This window comes from Salmo trutta, chromosome 23 (assembly GCF_901001165.1).
Source record: "Salmo trutta chromosome 23, fSalTru1.1, whole genome shotgun sequence".
NCBI lineage: Eukaryota > Metazoa > Chordata > Actinopteri > Salmoniformes > Salmonidae > Salmo > Salmo trutta.
In genome coordinates, this window is record NC_042979.1 from 40,012,712 (window position 1) to 40,028,609 (window position 15,898).

General features: G+C 40.6%; 1 protein-coding gene across 2 annotated transcripts in view; it reads right to left on the reverse strand.

Annotated features, from left to right (window-relative positions):
* Positions 1-15,898, reverse strand: part of prrc1 (proline-rich coiled-coil 1) — a 37,360-nt gene that overhangs the window by 3,456 nt on the left and 18,006 nt on the right. For both annotated transcript variants that reach the window (XM_029710295.1, XM_029710296.1), the window contains exons 5-7: positions 11,872-11,974; positions 5,913-6,076; positions 3,494-3,597 (exon numbers count right to left, since the gene is read on the reverse strand). In XM_029710295.1, the coding sequence (XP_029566155.1) occupies positions 3,494-3,597; positions 5,913-6,076; positions 11,872-11,974 (371 nt within the window). The remainder of the gene's footprint in view (positions 1-3,493; positions 3,598-5,912; positions 6,077-11,871; positions 11,975-15,898) is intronic.

Here is a 15,898-nt window from a genome sequence, read left to right on the forward strand (position 1 = left end):
AAAAGCCCAGGAGGCCGGCCGTTTCTGAGATACTGGAACCTGCGCGCCAAGCAGACGATCATACCACGCTCAGTCACTTAGAATAGGCAAAACGAGTGACCTAACGTTCAATGGAACAGTAACTGGATGCCTGTCAGCCTGCTTTATATAGCAAGCCACGGCCACGCGACTTACTGTCTGTAGGAACAAACCATTTGTGTGAACGGGGTGATGTACCTAATAAACTGTGTGTAGATCTGTCATTCTCATTGAAAGCAAGTCTGTATGTGTATTATTTCTATACTTTGTTCTTAAAATGAAGTTTTTGCATCTTTTACACCAGCTTCAAACAGTTGAAAAAATACTGGAAAATATATTTCACAGAGGTTTAGATGGCACAATGATAATCTACACTACACTTACTTGTTGTGTCACAAACTGAAATTAGACAAACTATTAGAATTCTTGCAACCAGGAAATGGTAGAGCAATTTCTGCACATTGCACCTTTAAGTATGGCGTATGCATCACAATGCAGGCAAGACAGATTATGACAAGAGTGAAACTAACCAATAAGCAGACAATGAGCAAATCACACTTTTGGATTTAGGTTGACAGGAAGTAGCAGGGAAGAGAGGGGGAACCGTTAACTAAATATTATGGTCCATCAATTGCAATCCTCTGATAAAGCAAAGCAGTGAGCAGCACCGAATATTGGATGCTAGAGAAGATATTCCAGACTAGCAATAACATACCTGATACAACAGCCACACCTTCACCTGCTCGACTGACAACCTGAACACAACCCTGGTCTAATTAACTGTCCATGCTCCTCCATATAGTATTCTACCCTTGTGATGACAATCGTATTCGCTTCATTGACTCTAGTGGAGTCTAAATGACTGGGAGCTGGTCTAAGCAATAAAGGCTGCGTTTACACAGGCAACCCAATTCTGATCTTTTCCCACTAATTGGTCTTTCGACAAATCCTATCAGCTCTTTTGCCAATAATTGGGCAAAATATCTGAATTTGGCTGCCTGTGTAAACAGCCATTTTATCCTTGGCTTGGCCCGCAACATTCTGGTACTTGGCTTAGAATGCAACATTCTGGTCCTTGGTTTGGCCAGCAACATTCTCTTCATTTGAGGAAGCCCTCTGGGAGATTGAGCCACTCTGCTACTTGGTGATAAAGGTAAAGGCATTCAAGGTCGAGGTCAGAAGAGCTCATCTGTTTTAATGCCCTAAAGCACATTACTGGCCTTGTGGGGAGATCAGCAGTCTAGCTAAACTGCACAGGTCTCACAGTTGATTTTCTGAGGGGGAATGGGAGTTTTGACACATGTAGCGAGGTGAGGTGAGGTATGTTAGATTAGTAGAGCCTTCTGGGGACATTGGGTTGTTTTATCGGACTTCTGAAAAAGTCTGTCAAGAAGGCTCAGAGTGCACCACACCCTAGCTCAGTATTTTCCAAATGTGGGGCGAGAGAAAAGGGAAGCATGGGTATTGAAGTCACAATCAGTTGACCGATTATGGCCTGAAAGCAATAGTCTATATCTTAAAATTGCGATTTTGTGGTACTGTATCAAATAGATGCAGACTAATAAAACAAAACAAAAAAATGGTAGATGGTTTCAAGAAAAATGCCTTTTCAAAAATCTATTAGGAAACTTCCAGATTGATAAAACATTTTTTTAAATTGCAATACATACGTAGCATAATGTAACCATATATAATATGCCACGGAATTGTCAAATGCAGTCTGACTACTTTGTTATATAGACTACAGGCTGTTATGATAGTTAAAGCCACATTTCTTAGTCCTTAAAGGGGTACCCTGTTCGAATTTGGCGTCATTGTGGTTCATGTTGTGTATAAATGATATTGAATATACTGTTCACACCTGTAACATTCACCTCTACACAGATGAGTTATTTATCCCTGTGCCTCTTCAGTGCAGCAGGCCATTCATGACCTTCAGCATGATTCTGACTCAATCCCCCCCCCAAAAAATCACTTACTGAGCTTAAATTACTGTTACCTGCAAATAAAACCAAGTTTATTCGGTTCTCTAGGTCTCGTAATGTTGATCCTGAGGACTTGCGTATTTGCACTTCAAATGGAGCAAGTTTCTCACTAAGTACTTGGGTATCTGGAATGATGATAAATTGTCTTTTGAAAAACACACATTGAAACTTTAAAAAGAAGCTAAAATCTATTATTTAACTTTTTTTTTATTATATAGAAATAAATCCTGCCTCTGTTTAAACAACACTGCTCCCTGTAATAGACTATGGTGACTATATATGCACGCCGCAGCCTCGGTTTTGAAACCATTGGACTCAGTATTCCATTCAGCAATATATTTTATCACTGGGGACAGTTTTAGGACTCATCGTCTTATTTACAAAAATGTGGGATGGACCTCTGTAAGAAGAGAGCTGCACTCTTATTTACTTACAAAGCAGTCTTGCAGAAACTTCCTCTGTACATTACTTCATTGATTCAATTTAGACGTACAAATGACCAAACCCGTTCTCAGGGATGGATAACTCCAGAGATCCCGTTAGTCTCCACAGAATTAGGAAAATCTGCTTTTAGTTTTGCCCCTTATGTGTGGAACCTTCAGGCATTTAAAATGATTGATTGGAGACTTACGTTACAGAACGCCATTGCATTTCTTAAATCTGTTTAATGTTGTGTATTATGTGTTTTATAGTGTGTTTTATTTGGAATGATTATGTAGGGCTGTTGTGTTTTATTTATGTATTTGTTTTATTTGTAAACGTATACAAGGCTCTCTTGTAAAATAGTCTTATCTCAATGTGACTCCCTGTTAAAATAAAGGTTAAATTATACACATTTTCTGTAAATCTATCATCTTAAACAATCTTTGATATTTTAAACAAATGAAATGCTTTTGGAAGAGGTCAGAATCAGCATTTCAGAAAGAAATAAACGATTACAGCTTAATAAAGCAAAGATAATTAATAGGAGGTACACACAGAAAGAATAGTAAAATTCACATATGAAAAATGTATCATTTCCATCTCACTACTCATCGATTGCTATAATCCTTGGCGTAAACATTCATTTCAGACCATTCCAAAATTATAATCCATTTTAAAAGGGATAATGGGAAAGCTTACAAAACAGCACTCATTATCTATGATGAGGTTTTTGGACCCAATGGTACGTATGAGGGGAGATAAGCAGGCTGTTTGAGAGAGTTACACAAGTGTGTAACAAGGGAGATTAAAAATAGAAAGCTAATTTGGTCATTCGAACACGTTCTTACATATGAGGCAGCTGGCGATGTGTGTGGAATGCTGTGAGTGTGTACAGTGAAATGAGTGAGTGCGAGAGGGTGTGTGTGTGTGTGTGTGTGTGTGTGTGTGTGTGTGTATGCGTGCGTGAATGAGGGTGTATGAAAGTGAGTGTATGAAATGCATGTGTGTGAAATGTGTGTGTACAGGGGTTTTGAGATTTAAGGGGTCTTTTCTCCCGCTGTGCTTACTTGTCGGGGAAAAGCTCGGCGATGAAGTTCTCCACAGAGACCACGGGCTGCTTCTCGTGGATGACGCCTGCCCGCCGCAGGCTGTCGATGCGCTCCTGGGCCCCCTGTGGAAACGGACACCTCAGAATCAGGCAGAACTAATTTATCAATAATAAAGACGTTTATTTTAACAACTGCAAGGAAGCTCACAACCTGGAGAGTAACTTCCAGGACATACAGGAAAGAAATTCTCAGGATATACCGGAGTGGATCTCAAAGATTTTACATACTTCATCTACACAAAGAGCTGCATACCCCTCCAAGGGGGAGGAAAGCTTATAAAAGAGAGATATGGGGTAATTGGCTCCACTTCCTTAGAAAAAGAAAACAAATGAGAACAGGTTCTAGCCGGTTCTCACAGCCTATATGTCTAAGATAGTGTGATAGGATCTTTAAAGCCTAACCAGAGGAAACTAGATTTCTGCCTGGCTAGGCTTTTAGTGCCCGAAAGATAATGAGCAAGTAGTAAATTACTCCTCTGTGCGGTTTGTAAAGAGGTTACTGGACAGATGTGCAAAATTAGCAGTGAATAACACTACTCAACTCAAGCATTTACATAGCATTAGGCTGTAACAAAACGGTTTTGCGCCAACAAGTGGAAGACGCCCATTGCTGGATATGAGCAAGTCAGACCACACACACACACGTTGCCCGCCACCATTCAGCCTGTTGCCAAACATCTCTCTTGTTGTGAGACATCGAGAATCAAAAGGAAATGCACACACAATCTCTTGAACACACGCATACACACAAAACACTTCTCTGGATGACTTAACACTGATCAGAGTGTTTATCGCATGCAGTAGAATGAGCTCAAGGCATTTTCAATACAAAGCTTGTTGCTGCAGTATAACAGCATTTGTCAGTCTGGGTCTGCGGTGCTTTACATGGCACTGTTCGTAAACCAGAGTACCCCTGTGTCTGTTTGTTGATTCTTAAGGAGTTTCCTTCACTGAGAGGATGATGCATTGCTGCCTAAATAGAATTGGACACAAACCCCATCTGCTTCCATAGAGAACAGGTGTGTGAGGATAGCCATTAAGACCAATGGCTACCTGTTTGTTAAAACACACACGGGCTGGGAATTGCAAGGGACCTCACGATATGATTTCTATTGCGATTCAACACTAATTTCATTGTGATTCCATGGACCAAACATATTGCTCACCATATGTCTGCTGCAGAGGGACAAGAGAGAGCCATGAGAAAACAAGTTGATCAGTCAATGAAATAAGGGCTGAAAACAAATGGGCTTCCTATTTAAAAACTGGAGAACAAGCTATGAATGAAAAATACTGGCGTTTTTGGTGCAGGTACAGCCAACTTGCGCAAAAATAAATTTTGCGATACGATAGCCAAAAATAATATCCCAAAATGTAACTGCTATTTTCAAAGTATTTCTGCTGTTTTGTTTCATAGCTGGTAAAATTGATCTCACTTAGTCAAATAACTACGAATCCTATCGCACCTCACGCAGCAACACCGCCTGGCTGGGGGCCGTTCGTGCTTGAAGACCTGAGTGAAAGATTCGTTTTTAGAAGTGCTGATTTACTTGAAGCAAAAGAGACTTAGTCCTTATGTTTCTTTGACTATTTACATTGTTTTGTTCACAAGCTAGGTTGTTTTTCCATGTTTGAATTTCAACTGCTAGGGAAGACAACACTTTCTACTAGTGAGACTCAAATCTCACAGGCACAAACATGACTAGTCGCATTACTACAACATACCACATTACTTCTTACCAGTAATACATTTATTTTTATAGAAACATTACAAAGCATGCTCACCTTTTTTGTGTTTGGTTGGTTTAATTTTAGCTGGGAAAAATATTTTAGCTGGTAAAAAAAAAAATCTGAGTGGCTGGTAGATTTTAAAATCTACCTGCCAGAATGGCTGGTAGACCAAAAAGTTTATTTTATGGCCGACCCCAGTTGTAGCTGAATACAATCTTATTGCTGTCAGTGACTACTGGTGTCCTATTACATGGCAGCACATTCACAGTCTAAGGGTATCCTTTCTACATGAACACATTTGCTACATTGTTGCTAGAATTTGAGTACTAATGACTTCAGTAAATAGGTGTGACAGAAGTGGGAATTTTTTAAATTTCCATAACCTGAGCAATAACGTATGTTTTAAATAAATAAATAAATATACACACACACATATAATATATATATATATATATATATATATATATATATATATATATATATATATATATATATATATATACATATATACACACACATATATACTGCAATACATACCCAGATCACACTTTAAACAAACTATAAAGGCTTTATATATGTCTTCATTGGCACTAATACATAAATGCACACCAGTGTCTGAGATATTGGAAATGTGATAGACAGCTGACCTTGACTCCGGCTGCGTAGCCAACGGGCTGCGGGGCGATGTTGGACTGGCCGGCCTCCCCGGTCACCATGGCCATGCCAAACACCTCTTGGAAGGCATCTCTCACTGCCCCCACCTTCACCTCTTTGTCTGATGTCACCACGATGTCCAAGTCCCCGCCCGACTCTAAAAAACACACAGACACAATTAATACAGGAATAATCTCATTACCAGACACTTCCGCCCATATGTGTGAAGTCTGGTGGACCAGACTTTATTTACCAACCAACCATCTCACACAACACCTTCCCCCTAACCCTACCCCGTACAACAAGTTCCTGCCTGGGTCCTGCCTCCATTAAACTCACTCACTTCTCTACATCAATCCTCCCAATCTTTTATTTTTATTCATTCTAATTCATTATATATTCTATGAGCCCTATACCCCTGAAACCACTGATAGTCCAGAGAAATGTTGCCATCAGATTGACAGAGTTTCCACTGAGAACTCTATCACTCTGTATTCAACTGCTGAAAATGCAATTGAGTCGCTGATGCCAATGTGTGTAGCCTATATTGTTAAATCATGCCTGTTTGTGTCTCAAGGTTGACTTGCCCGGATCATTGTACCGCTGCCTGTTTGCCAGGACATCTCAATAGAAAAAGAGAGCTGGTACATTTTAAAGGCAGTGGTCATACAATCCTGAACCTGGAGACTCAGTGTGTAGACTTTGGCTTTTGGTGCATCAGAATGAACACCACCTGATTTAACTGACAACCAGGGATGTAGTGCTGCTGTAGCGGGAGGTCCTCACCTTTTTTCAATTTGAGACTACCCAGAGATGCATGGTAAAAATACTCTACATGACCAAAAGTATGTGGTCACCTGCTTGTCGAACATATAATTTCAAAATCATGGGCATTAGTATGGAGTTGGTCGCCCATTTGCTACTACAACAGCCTCCACTCTTCAGGGAAGGCTTTCCACTAGATGTTGGAACATTGCTGTGTGGATTTGCTTCCATTCAGCCACAAGAGCATTAGTGAGGTCGAGCACTGATGTTGGGCGATTAGGCAAGGCTCGCAGTTGGCATTCCAATTCATTCCAAAGGTGTTCGATGGGGTTGACTGGCCTGCTGTGTGCAGGCCAGTCAAGTTCTTCCACACCGATCGACAAGCCATTTTTGTATGGACCTCGCTTTGTGCACAGGGGCATTTTCATGCTGAAACAGGAAAGGGCCTTCCCCAAACTGTTGCCACAAAGCTGGAAGCACAGAATCATCTAGAATGTCATTGTATGCCCTAGTGTTAAGATTTCCCTTCACTGGAACTAAGGGGTCTAGCCAGAACCATGAAAAATAAAAGTCCAATGACGCCAAAATTTACACCACTCCAGCCGACACTTGGCTTTACGCGTGGTGATCTTAGGCCTGTGCGCGGCTGCTCGGCCATGGAAACCCATTTCATGAAGCTCCCAATGAACAGTTATTGTGCTGATGTTGCTTCCAGAGGCAATTTGGAACTTGATAGTGAGTGTTGCAACCGAGGACAGACGATTTTTACGTGCTACACGCTTCAGCACTCGCAGGTCCCATTCTGTGAGCTTGTGTGGCCTACTACTTCGCGCCTGAGTTGTTGTTGCTCCTAACGTTTCCATTTCACAATAACAGCACTTCGTTGACCGTGGAAGCTCTAGCAGAGGAGAAATTTGATGAACTGACTTTTAAGTCACTTAGCTCTTCAGTGAGGCCATTTTACAGCCAATGCTTGTCTATGGAGATTGCATGACTGTGCTCGATTTTACACGCATCTCAGCAATGGGTGTGACTGAAATAGCCAAATCTACTAATTTGAAGGGGTGTCCACATACTTTTGTATATATAGTGTATTTCTGGAAAATGTATTTTGATAAATTATAATTACCACAAACATTCCATGAAAACAATAGAGTGACAAACTAAATAAATATGTAGGCTATAGCAGCCTAGAGGTAAATGGTGGTTTATTCCCCGTCTTCTCTCACTCTGGTGGTGGAGTGAATGATGAATAACTACAGGCGTGTGCAGACGTAACCAGAACAGCCACAGACAGAAAACTCTATCAGGGGTTGCTCAAACAGCTGTCCTCAAAACAGTTTGTTACGGACTTGGAACTCTTGTACGACGTACTTGAATTCGCCCTACTGTCCGATTGCTTAGCTTACAGAAACACCTCTATTGCATATGCAGACGAACTGATCCATCACATGAACCTTATCACATCCAAATTCACTACGGCTGCCTTGATGTTCATAAAAAAAAATTAAAAAAAAATCCATACAGTTGACCCAGAACGATGACCACTTGGTTACGTTGCTGTCCTTACAGCACCATGATTAGAAGAGCGCTCAAAACGCATAAAATAACTCAAGATCTGTTGCCTAATAGTCCTACTCATGACTTAATACAAATAGAAGACTTTCACTTCTCACAATGATGCTGGTTTAGTAGTTAGATCAAAGCTGAATCAATGTCTTGCAAGATCTCACAGGCTAATGATTCATTTGTATTTTACATAACAGACCCAAATATAATAGCATATAGGCCCTACTGTAGCACAGTAGGCCTATAATATGTTAAACCAAAAACACCACCTAAGTAATTTCTTATCTGACGTTGAACAGTAACATTTGTTTCCTCATGCGGCCAAAATGCAACAGCGTGCTCCACAGGAAATGCTTTGATTGAAACAGAAAACACTTATAAGAAAGGCTTATAGTTTGCATGCAGTTTGACCGGAAAAACACGAAGAAAAAGGTTTTTAAAAAAATCACGATTGACAGTGATAATGGCCTATTTTGAAATTAGTTAGCGTATGCCCAACGGTGTCTGAGGGTATTAAAAATAAACTATTTTCTTGAGATAAGATGTGTGGAATAGGCAGATGTTGCAATTGGAGGATGCATTTTTATCTATAATAATATTCAATAGGCTACATCTGTGGGTACAACCTGACTGAAATGATAACATTTCATTGTTAAATGTTAAAGCTGGAATGGAAGAAAAGCCTGCACACCCAGTGGGTTTACAGCAGTGGTGGAAAAAGTACCCAATTGTAAGAGTAAAAGTAAAGATACCTTAAAAAGAAAATTACTAAAGTAAAAGACTACTAGGAGTAAAATTCAAAAAGTATTTGGTTTTAAATATATGAAAGTATCAAAAGTAATTGCAAAAATGTAGTTAAGTATCAAAAGTAAAAGTATACAAAATTTCAAATTCCTTAGATAAAGCAAACAGAAGGGAAAGTTATTTATTTCACAGATAGCCAGGGACACACCAACACTTAGACATAATTTATAAAGGAAGCATGTTTGTTTAGTGAGTCCGCCAGATCAGAGGTAGTCAGGATGACCAGGGATAAGTACGTGAATTGGACCATTTTCCTGTCCTGCTAAGTATTCAAAATGTAACAAGTACTTTTGTGTGTCAGGGAAAATGTATGGAGTAAAAAGTACATTATTTTCTTTAGGAATGTAGTAAAGTAAAAGTAGATACCCCCCAAAAACTAATTAAGTAGTACTTTAAAAAGTGTTTTAACTTAAGTAATTTACACCACTGGGTTTACAGCACAAGGATTGAAAGAAAAACAGTTGAGAGTTTTTATTTAATGTAGTACAAGGTCAAAAGAAAGAAAATGTAGTTTAAAACAGTCAAACAACAATGAGTAAACGAGTCGCTTACCCATTATCGATTCGCTATATCCATGAAGGAGAGTGCATGCTAGATGAGTTTGAAAATCGAGAGAGTCAACAAGTGATTTTATCCTGTACGTCCCGCAAGGAACGTTTAGACTTAAGTCAGCGGCAAGTTCTTATTTAGCCTGTTAGGGGGCAGTATTTACACGGCCGGATAAAAAACGTACCCGATTTAATCTGGTTACTACTCCTACCCAGTAACTACAATATGCATATAATTATTGGCTTTGGATAGAAAACACCCTAAAGTTTCTAAAACTGTTTGAATGGTGTCTGTGAGTATAACAGAACTCATATGGCAGGCAAAAACCTGAGAAGATTCTGAACAGGAAGTGGCCTGTATGACAAGATCTTGTACTTCTTGTCTCTGTTTATTGAAGACTGAGGATCTTTGCTGTAACGTGACAGTTCCTACGGCTCCCATAGGCTCTCAGAGGCCGGGAAAAAGCTGAATGATGTCATTCCAGCCCCAGGCTGAAACACATTTGCGCTTTTGGCAAGTGGCCGACAAGAGGATAATGGGCTTAGGCGCGTGCACGAGTCGATCCTGTGCTTTATTTTCTGTCGTCTATTTACCTAAACGCAGATTCCCGGTCGGAATTTTATCGCTTTTTTACGAGAAAAATGGCATAAAAATTGATTTTAAACAGCGGTTGACATGCTTCGAAGTACGGTAATGGAATATTTAGATTTTTGTTGTCACGAAATGCGCCGTTCTCGTAACCCTTATTTACCATTCGGATAGTGTCTTGAACGCACGAACAAAACGCCGCTGTTTGAACATAACTATGGATTATTTGGGACCAAACCAACATTTGTTATTGAAGTAGAAGTCCTGGGAGTGCATTCTGACGAAGAACACCAAAGGTAATCAAACTTTTCTAATAGTAAATCGGAGTTTGGTGAAGGCTAAACTTGCTGGGTGTCTAAATAGCTAGCCCTTTGATGCCGGGCTATCTACTTAGAATATTGCAAAATGTGCTTTCACCAAAAAGCTATTTTAAAATCGGACATATCGAGTGCATAGAGGAGTTCTGTATCTATAATTCTTAAAATAATTGTTATGCTTTTTGTGAACGTTTATCGTGAGTAATTTAGTAAATTGTTAGTAAATTCGCCGGAAGTTTGCGGGGGGTATGCTAGTTCTGAACGTCACATGCTAATGTAAAAAGCTGGTTTTTGATATAAATATGAACTTGATTGAACAAAACATGCATGTATTGAATAACATAATGTCCTAGGTGTGTCATCTGATGAAGATCATCAAAGGTTAGTGCTGCATTTAGCTGTGATTTGGGTTTTTGTGACATTATATGCTAGCTTGAAAAATGGGTGTCTGATTATTTCTGGCTGGGTACTCTGCTGACATAATCTAATGTTTTGCTTTCGTTGTAAAGCCTTTTTGAAATCGGACAGTGTGGTTAGATTAACGAAAGTCTTGTCTTTAAAATGCTGTAAAATAGTCATATGTTTGAGAAATTGAAGTAATAGCATTTCTAAGGTATTTGAATAATGCGCCACAGGATTCCACTGGCTGTTACGTAGGTGGGACGATTTGGTGCCACCTACCCTAGAGAGGTTAGAGGAGGTAATTGCGTGTTGAGCTTATCTGTGATTTTAACCTGGCAGTGATTGGGAGTCCCACAGGGCGGCGCACAATTGGCCCAGCGTCATCGGGGTTTGGCCGGTGTAGGATTTCATTGTAAATAAGAATTGGTTCTTAACTGACTTGACTAGTTAAATTAATGTTAAATAAAAACATTCTGGCACCAGCACACATTGTTTGCATCCCAAATGGCACCCAATTCCCTACATAGTGCACTACTTTTGTCCAGGGCCCATAGGAATAGGGTGTGACTTGGGGCGCACCCATTGGCTTGCAGATATAGGGCGATAATGGATAAGCGGCTATTGGCTTCATCCCAATCCCACACCCTTCTCCCCAAAGTGTGCGCTTGTACACTTCCTGTAATGGATTTCAAAGCAAGGGATTGATGTAAGCATTGGCTAGCTAGAGTGCGTTTTCAACTGGGTTGGGCTCAATTAAAATGTAAGCCTCAATTCAGGAAGAGATTTTTTTGGGGGGGGAGAAAAGAAAAAAAAATCTCCTTTTCGGTTTATTGAGAAGTCATGGAAAATAAAACCCCGTTTTTTTCAATTTACTAAATTGGAATTTCAGCTCCTGAATTGATTAACCCCAACCCTAGTTCCACCACTGTTAAATTCATGATAAATGGTGTTAACTTACTGATGTATGGAGCCATGCCTGGGTCCAGAGTGGTGATCATGGATTCCACTGAGTGCTTGGTCTTATCCAGGACCGTCTTTACCATGTGGTTACCTGCCACGCCCTGAGGATGGACACAGAGTTAAAACATATTCTAAGACTGGATGTCATTTGCATCCCCTTAACTGACTGGTTGAAATAAAACATTGTTAATTAGTGTGACAATGAATGCGCTAATGACCCAAGCTAATTAGTGTCATAGCTCATTACTTCTACAGGTGGTACAATGTTTGAAGGAAATTAAGTTAGGCTAAGCGACTGTTTCAAAGTACCTTTTTTACTTTACTCTGTATCTCAATTGTTTCAAAAGCATTCAAATGTGACTGAATAAAAACACACCATCACTAACTCATGAGTCCGTACACCAGGGTTGGTTTCAGGACAAAACAAAGTTGAGGGAACCCTGGACAGTTCCAATTTTTGAACCAACAGCTTGTGAGCGTTTGTGCCTGCATGCCCGACTACCTGCCAGCGCGCAATGTGCATGTAATCCTAAACAAGACTGGATGGCAGGGTTTCCGTTAGCCGGTAAAAGCCGGGCATTTGGCCGATAGAAAAAAGCAGATAAATTTGGCAGTGGCCATTATCCGGGATAATGCTTTTTACCCTATTCGTTGATGTAAATACCAGTCGATGTAAATACATTTGACTGGACATGCTTATCGGTCAACAGGTTAATTTGCATAATTGTGTGGAATTAAATTGCCGTGTGTGTACAATACAGTGCATTCTTGAAGTATTCAGACCCTTTCACTTTATACACATTTTGTTACGTTACAGCTTTATTCTAAAAGGGATTACATTTTAAAAAACTCCTCAACCTATGCACACAATATCCCATACGGACAAAGCGAAAAAGGTTTAGCATTTTTTGCTAATTTATTCAAAATAAAAAACAGAAATACCTTACTTACATAGGTATTCAGACCCTGTGCTATGAGACTCGAACTTGAGCTCAGGTGCATCCTGTTTCCATCGATGTTTCCACTTGCGGTAAATTCAATTGATTGGACGTGATTTGGAAAGGCACACACCTGTCTATATAAAAAAAGGTCCAACAGTTGACAGTTCCGGTCAGAGCAAAAACCAACCCACGAGGTCAAAGGTATTGTCTGTAGAGCTTCGAGACAGGATTGTGTCGAGGCACAGATCTGGGGAAGGGTACCAAAAAATGCGCCACAGTGTAACACAGTTGCCTCAATCATTCTTAAATGGAAAAAGTTTGGTACCACCAAGACTCTTCCTAGAGCCGGCCGCCCAGCCAAACTGAGCAATCAGGGGAGAAGGTCCTTGGTCAGGGAGGTGACCAACAACCCGTCACTGACAGAGCTCCGGAGTTCCTCTGTGGAGATGGGAGAACCTTCCAGAATGACAACCATCTCTGCAGCACTCCACAAATCAGGCCTTTATGGTAGAGTGTCCAGACGGAAGCCACTCCTCAGTAAGGAACATGACAGCCTGCTTGGAGTTTGCCAAAAGGCACCTAAAGGACTCTCAGAACATGAGAAACAAGATTCTCTGGTCTGATGAAACCAAGACTGAACTTTTTGGCCTGAATGCCAAGCGTCACCAGGCACAGCTCATCACCTGGCCAATACCATACCTACAGTGAAGCATGGTGGTGGCAGCATCATGCTGTGGGGATGTTTTTCCAGCAGCAGGGACTGGGAGATCAGTCAGGATCAAAAACTTGCTCCAGAGTGCTCAGGACCTCAGACAGGGGCGAAGGTTCACCTTGCAACAGGACAACGACCGTAAGCACACAGCCAAGACAACGCAGGAGTGGCTTCGGGACAAGTCTCAATGTCCTTGAGTGGCCCAGCCAGAGCCCAGACTTCAACCCGATCGAACATCTCTGGAGAGACTTGAAAATAGCTGTGCAGCGCTTGAGAGGATCTGCAGAGAAGAATGGGAGAAACTCCCCAAACACTGGTATGCCAAGCTTGTAGCATCATACCCAAGGATGTAGTCACTGCCAAAGGTGCTTCAACAAAGTACTGACTAAAGGATCTGAATACTTATGTAAAATGTTTATTTCAGTGTTAATTTTTAAAATAAATTTGCAAAAATGTCTAAAAACAGGTTTTTACTTTGTCATTATGGGGTATTGTGTGTAGATTGATGAGGGAATAAAAACTATTTAATCCAATTTAGAATAAGGCTGTAACATAACAAAACGTGGAAAAAGTGAAGTGGTCTGAATACTTTGAATGCACTGTATGAGGCTCGTCTTACCTTGCTTCAAAGTATCCTATTAAACCTCCTCTCTAAATTTCGAACATGAAACAGCTCGCATGTGTAGTGCCCTTTCAACAAGTGTTTTTACGCTAATTGCATTACGGAACGAACATTCGCACGTAGCCTACTGCCTCAATGTGAGGATAAAGTTTTCAAGATTAAGCTAAACATTCTGATCTGTTGCATCAGACTCATTGCTTTAAAAAAAGCAATATGGAGCTTAGGCCTACTGGTTGGATGACTTTGGGATCCATCTTCCCACAACTGTCCCAGAGGCTGTTTGGAATAGGCTATTTATATATTGACAAGCTGACCAATAGAATAGGGAAACCTTTCTACTATGGGGGATAGTAGATTGACATATGCTAGTGATTTTGCTGTTCGTTACTCATCTTGTTGGCTGAGGAAAAGTAAACGTGGACAGTTATTCTAGCATGTTCAAAGTGCACATCAGAATTCGGTTTGAAGGACTGCAAATAGTTGCACCCTCAACTTGCATGGTCTGTTAATATAATTACCATAATCTAAATGTGATCTGTCATTCTGAGCACCGTGGGTGAACACCATAATCAGGTTACACACCCAATGCATATGGGTCCGGCAGATTTCTCAAAATGTCTGGTAAATGAAAATGTTGCCGGTCAAATGTACGGTGCAACATTTTCCTAACAGAAACCCTGCTGGATAGATACCATCAGGCCTTATTCCCAGTAGAGACTGGATAGATACCATCAGGCCTTATTCCCAGTAGAGACGGGATAGATAACATCAGGCCTTATTCCCAGTAGAGACTGAATGGATACCATCAGGCCTTATTCCCAGTAGAGACGGGATAGATAACATCAGGCCTTATTCCCAGTAGAGACTGGATGGATACCATCAGGCCTTATTCCCAGTAGAGACTGGATAGATACCATCAGGCCTTATTCCCTTTATAAGGCACTTAATTAGGCCAGGGCCCATAGAGAATAAGGAGCCCTTTGGGCTGCAGCCCTGGATATTACCAGACGTACTGGTCATCTAACGCAACACTGATAGCATTAGCAGACAATTTATGGGTGTAGTCCAGGAAAGTGTTTCCCCAATACAGGCTGTTGCATATTGAGCGACTGGAGAGTCGGTTCTGGCAGTATATTGACTGAAGGTTTATCATACAAAATGGGTCTGTGACGTGTTTGTGCCAAAATGGATGCGTTTACACAGGCAGCCCCACTTCTGATCTTTTGCCCAATTACTGTCAAAATAGCAAATCTGATTAGGCAAAATAATTGGGCTGCCTGTGTAAAAGCAGCCTAAATTACATTTGGACCGTGAGTGTTTTATAAAGTAGACTTATTAAGAGATTTAGTTAAATGTCAAGGGGCTGGTTTCCCCGGACACAGATTATACCTAGTACACGGCTCAATTCAAATTCAAGAAAGCATGATTTTTTTGTTGTGTAGGCGTCATCAGTGTCTGGGAAACAGGCTGGGAAAGTTCACTTGTTTTTTCTCTTTTGTGACGGAAGAAAGAGACAAGGAACTGTTTAATATGCAGGAAAGGTGTTTACGAAACTCAGTGCAAAGACATGAAATTCATCTGAATGCCTGATAGCGCATTTCAACCTGATGTATGCTATTCTGCTTTAGAAGAGCAAAGAACTCATATGTATCAAGTCAAATCTTATTTGTCACATGTGCCAAATACAACAGGTGTAGACTTTACCGTGAAATGCTTACTTACGAGCTCTTTCCCAACAATTCAGAGTTAA